At 41.7% G+C, this 6,057-nt stretch overlaps 1 protein-coding gene across 1 annotated transcript in view; it reads right to left on the minus strand.

The window, feature by feature from the left end:
* Positions 1-798: 798 nt before the first annotated feature.
* The window catches only part of ZNF582 (zinc finger protein 582), a 20,518-nt gene continuing 15,259 nt past the window's right edge, over positions 799-6,057 (minus strand). The window contains exon 4 of the mRNA XM_023741209.1: positions 799-2,530. Coding sequence (XP_023596977.1) covers positions 1,094-2,530 — 1,437 coding nt within the window. The 3' untranslated portion in view covers positions 799-1,093. The remainder of the gene's footprint in view (positions 2,531-6,057) is intronic.

The raw sequence follows: 6,057 nt of genomic DNA on the forward strand, positions 1-6,057 counted from the left end.
TGAGAGCAGAGGGAGCCTTCCCAATACAGCTGTCTCTTATAAACAAGGAAAATGTCTCCCAGAAGTCCCCAGCAGATCCCACTGACCAACACTGGGATGTATGGCCACCCTGAGCTGCATAAGAGGCTGGAAAATAAGCAGCAGACATCTTCAGAGTCTAAGGCAAGACACAGATGCTGCCAATCGGGAAGTTGGGTATGGCTGTTGGATAGGCAACCAACATTTGTCTGTGACATTAGAAATAAAAAGATAACCTTGGAAATTAAGAAACACTTTCCTAAATTTGGATTACTCCTGGACAGGAAGAAATAAAAATGGAAGTTATTGTAAGATGACCACTTTCTACTTTGTCATTGTTTTTATTTTCTATTAATTTGTTCTTTCATTCTGTGGGTGTGCTTGGTATTCTATCTCCTGGCTTCTTGAATAGTATGTTTAGTGTATTTAGTATACTCTTTCAGGTTTTCATGTAAATATATATATTTAAAGGCTATACAAATTCTTCTGAGTATAGCTTTGGCTGCACCCCACACCTCTTGGTATGTGAAACTGTCACTGTCATACTTTCCATAAGTACACATGGTAATTGCTTGATTTATTTCCTTGCTTGGAGCCCTGGTGGCACAGTGGTTAAGAGCCTGGCTGCTGACTAAAAGGTCGGCAGTTCAAATCCACCAGCTGCTCCTTGGAAACCTCATGCAGTAGTTCTACTCTGTCCAGTAAGGTCGCTATGAGTTGGAATCAACTCGACAGCAACAGGTGTTTTTTGTTTTTTTTTTTCAAATTTCCTCTTCTCCCAAGAGTAATTTGGCTGTTTTTTTTTAATTTCCAAGAAAATTAACACTTTTGACTATTCTTAAAATTATTACACTGTGGTTAGAAAAGGTGATTCTGGAATTTGTTACAGACAAAAATTTTTCCAACCTTTCCCTGCTTCTTTGACAATCATGCTAAATTTACATCTGTAATTTTTTTTTTTTTTAAATATGTGTTTTCTGACTCAGGATAAAGGAAACCTGTGAATGAAGGCATTTCCACTTGCATTACACTCTTCAAGACTTTCTCCAAGTTGCAGGAGTAAATTACAATTAGCCTAAGCTAATGAGCTTTTCCCATTACTTCCATTTATATGGTTGCTTGCTAACATAAGTTCTCTGATAATTAATAAGGGATAAGTGCTGATGGAAGGCTTTTCTATATTTATTATATTCACATGTGTTTCTCCATTACACATTCTCTGATGTTGAACAGTAGTTGAATCATGACTTAAGGTCCTCCCACATTCCTTATATTCATAGGGCTTTTCCTCAGTATGAATTGCCTGATGATGTATCAGTTGTGAGCAGTGAGTAAAGGCCTTCCCACATTCCTTACATTCATATGGTTTCTCACCTGTATGAATCCTATAATGTACACTAAGATGTGACACCCGTTTGAAGGCCCTACCACATACCTTACATAGGTAGGGTTTCTCCCCAGTGTGAATCCTCTGATGTTGCTTAAGTTGTGAGCTGACCCTAAACGCCTTCCCGCATACCTTACATTCATAGGGTTTCTCACCGGTATGAATTCTCTGATGTCGAATAAGAGTTGAACCCTGATTAAAGGCTTTCCCACATTCCTTACATTCATAGAGTTTCTTGCCAGTGTGAATAGTCTGATGTTGAATCAACTGAGACCGATGACTAAAGGTTTTCCCACATTCCTTGCATGCATAGGGTTTTTCACCAGTATGAATTCTGTAATGTACTTTAAGATGTGAGATCCGATTGAAGGCCTTTCCACATTCCTTACATTGATAGGGTTTCTCACCCGTATGAATCCGCTGATGTTCAATCAGTTGTGAGCTTCGACTAAAGGCCTTTGCACAATCCTTACATTTGTAAGGTTTCTCGCCAGTATGAACTCTCTGATGCTGTGTGAAATTTGAACCAGAATTGAAGGCCTTTCCACATTCCTTACATTCATAGGGTTTCTTGCCAGAATGAATATTCTCATGTTGAATTAGTCGTGAACCATACTTAAAGGCCTTCCCACATTCCTTACATTTATAAGGTTTCTCATTAGTATGAATTCCTTGATGATTAATAAGGAATTCCTCTTGCCATAATTCTTTTCTACATTCATTATATCCATAGGGTTTTTCTCCAGCATGGATTTTCTGATAAAATGTCACAGATGTCTGGTGGCCAAAAGAGGGCATTTCTTCATGACTGATTATCATTTGACTGAAATGTCCGTCTGCATTTCCCTGTTGTCTGTCAAATCGCTCTCTGTGTTCCCAGTCATCTTGGAAACACTCCAGCTTATAGCTTGTAAGGCTTTCCATGAGCTCCCACTGGAGTGATTCTACTTCATAAACGTTCTGCCTTAGAGGTGACACCTTGGTATCAGGCCTAGACTCCAGTCCTGGAAGAGAACAAAAAAAGCAAGTATGTGTTTGTTTTTCCCTTTTCCACAGAAAGGGAATGTCTATAGTAAAAATGGAAAGTTTAGTCTCAAAATAACATCTATAAGCTCTCAGAGGTGGCTAAGCAATTAGAATTTTGGGCAAGTAGAACAGACAAAAAAAGCACTGGCGAGAAACAAGGCTCCAGGAATTGATGGAATATCAGCTGAGATGTTTCAACAAACGGATGCAGTGCTAGAGGCGCTCACTTGTCTATGCCAAGAAATTTGGAAGACAGCTACATGGGCAACCAACTGGAAGAGATCCATATTTGTGCCCATTCCAAAGAAAGGTGATCCAACAGAATGCAGAAACTATCAAACGATATCATTAACATCACATGCAAGTAAATTTTTGCTGAAGATAATTAAAAAACGGTGGCAGCAGTACATTGACAGGGAGCTGCCAGAAATTCAAGTGGGATTCAGAAGAGGATGTGGAACAAGGAATTATCATTGCTGATGTCAGATAAGATCTTGGCTGAAAGCAGAGAATACCAGAAAGATGATTACCTGTTTTACTGACTATGCAAAGGCATTCGACTGTGTGGATCATAACAAATTATTCATGAATAACACTGCAAAGAATGGGAATTCCAGAACACTTAATTGTGCTCATGAGGAACCTGTACACAGACCAAGAGGTGGTCATTTGAACAGAACAAGGTGATACTGTATGGTTTAAAGTCAGAAAAGGTGTGCACCAGGGTTGTATCCTTTCACCATACTTATTCAATCTGTACGCTGAGCGAATAATCTGAGAAGCTAGACTATAAGAAGAATACAGCATCAGGATTGGAGGAAGACTTATTAACAACCTGTGATATGCAGATGGCACAACCTCGTTTGCTGAAAGTGAAGACTTGAAAGCAGTTACCAATGAAGATCAAAGACTACAGCCTTCAGTATGGATTGCACCTCAACCTAAAGAAAACAAAAATCCTCACAACTGGACCAATAAGCAACATGATAAATGGAGAAAATACTGAAGTTGTCAAGGATTTCATTTTACTTGGATCCATAATCAACGCCCATGGAAACAGCAGAAGAAATCAAACAATGTATTGCTTTGGGCAGATCTGCAGCAAAAAACCTCTTTAAAGTGTTCAAAAGCGAAGATGTCACTTTGAGGACTAAGGTGCACCTGACCCAAGCCATTATATTTTCAATCACCTCATACCCATGAAAAAGCCGGACAACAAATAAGGGAGATTGATAAATTGATGTATTTGAATTATGGTGCTGGCGAAGAATACCAGAAGAACAAACAAATCTGTCCTGGAAGAAGTACAGCCAGAATGTTCCTTAGAAGTGAGGATGGTGAGACTTCATCTCATGTACTTTGGACATGTTATCAGGTAGGACCAATCCCTGGAGAAAGACATCATGCTTGGTAGAGAGTCAGCAAAAAAGAAGAGCCTCAACAAGATGGATTGACACAGTGGCTGCAACAATGGGCTCAAACATAGCAATGATTGTGAGGATGGCGCAGGACCAGGCAGTGTTATGTTCTGTTGTACACAGGGTCACTACGAGTCGGAACCGACTTGATGGCACCTAACAACAACTACTTTACCAGGTATGACTGCTGGAGGTACCTGTTGCTGTTGAATTGATTCCAACTCATAGTGACCCTACAGGACAGAGAACTGCCCCATAGGCGTTTCCAAGGCTGTAATCTTTACAGAAGCTGACTGCCACATCTTTCTTCCATGGAGCGGCTGGTGGGTTCGAACCACTGACCTTTGGTTAGCAGCGGAGTGCTTAACCAGTGCACCACCAGGGTTTCTTGGAAAATAGCTAAGAGTCACATATAGACACCACATATGTTTTAGTGGATGGGGAAACTTCTTCAAGGCCAAATATCAGCAAGCAGGCAGGGCTGGGAAGCAAGTGGATATGCAGCACATGTAAAAGCATTGTTATTAAGGAAAAAGAAGACCTTTCCATTTAAAAGGGGAAGAAGTATGAGAGAAGTTCAAGGTGATGGGAGATCATTTTAGGAGCTTCTGCTGAAGATGTTTTATTGGTCTCTATAGACATGTTAAGGAGGCCTGGAGGCACAGTGGTTAAGCACTCGGCTGCTAACCAAAATGTCGGCGTTTCAAACCCAACAGCTGCTCTCAAGGAGAGAGATGTGGCAGTCTGCTCCTGTAAACATTACAAGCCTTTGAAACCCTATAGGGCAGTTCTACTCTGTCACATGGGGTCGCTGTGAGTGGTAATCAACTTGATGGCAATGGGGATAGACATGTTGTTGTATGCCATCAGGTTGATTTTTGATTCATAGCAACCCCATGTGACAGAGTAGAACTGTCCCATGGGGTTTTCTAGGCTGTAATCTTTATGGGAGCAGATCGCCAGGTCTTACTTCTTTGGCCACTGGGTGGGTGTGAACTGTCAACATTTTGGTTAGCAGATAAGCGCTTAACTGTTGGGCTGCAAGGGCTCCTAGACAGAGTCTCTCAATCGATTCATCCATTCACGTAAGAATTCCTTGGGCTTTTACTCTAGGTCAGTACTGTTTAAAGCAGTGGGGACAGAGGTGGGAACAAAATAGTTTACAGAAAAAAAGAAACGCTACCCTCATGGAACGAAAACATTCAATTGGGGGATGAGGCAATAAACAAAATAAATGAATACATGTCCGGTGCTGAGAAGAAAAATTAAGCAGGTTATAGAAAAAGGGTGACGAGTGGGAGTGGGGGGAATAACAATTTATATGGATTGGTCTTCTCTGATAAGGTGATCTATGAGCAGAGACCCTCATTGAAGGAGGGAGACATGCCACTATAGAACAGTTCTCTTCAAGTAGGGTAAATTTTACCCCAGGGGACATTTAGCAACATCTGGAGACCTTTTTGGTTGTTACAACTTAAGGGTGGGCTTGTTACTGGCATCTAGTAGGTAGATGCCAGGCATACTGCTAAACATCTGTGGGACAAAGATCTTGGTTTGGCCCTCTGAGTCTAGTTTCTGAAAATAGTCTGAGCAGTTAAGGTGCTCTTTGTTTTCCAAAACAGCTGGGCAAGTAAAGGCTACATAGGCTCCACACCTGGAGAACTAATTTCAGGAGGGGAGGGGGGCCCGACATAGTCACGCATATTCACTGACTAGATCAATCGTAAATATGCATTAAGGCCCAAGTCATACTTATTCATTGACGTCTCAATGACTAGGGAACCCAGGACCTTGGAGCTCTCGCTTTGGTGCATCCTGGATTGGTGAGAACACCTATGCACGGGAAAAGGAGCACATGTCCCTGGGGACAATGGAGGCCCCATGCCAGGACCTCTCCCAGACCGTGTCTGATGCGTCTCTATGCTTGCATCCTTTCTGATTATACTTAAGTATAGGTAATAGTTTCCGTGAGTTCTGTGAGTCATTCTAGCCAACTACCGAACCCACAGGGGGCAGTGAGAACCAGCAGAGAGGCTGGCCTTTGCCTATTTGACAGGGGCTGGAAGGACAGAGTCCCAACTTGTGGCGACCCAATTCTGGATGATTAGGGTCAGAGAAAGTGCCACACAGGTGGCTGGTGTCAGAAAGATGAAGTGGGAAAATAGGGATATGAGTTATCTTCACATTTTGTTAGCCTTAACCAAAAAA

The sequence above is a fragment of the Trichechus manatus genome, unplaced genomic scaffold, assembly GCF_000243295.1.
Source record: "Trichechus manatus latirostris isolate Lorelei unplaced genomic scaffold, TriManLat1.0 scaffold00176, whole genome shotgun sequence".
Lineage (NCBI taxonomy): Eukaryota > Metazoa > Chordata > Mammalia > Sirenia > Trichechidae > Trichechus > Trichechus manatus.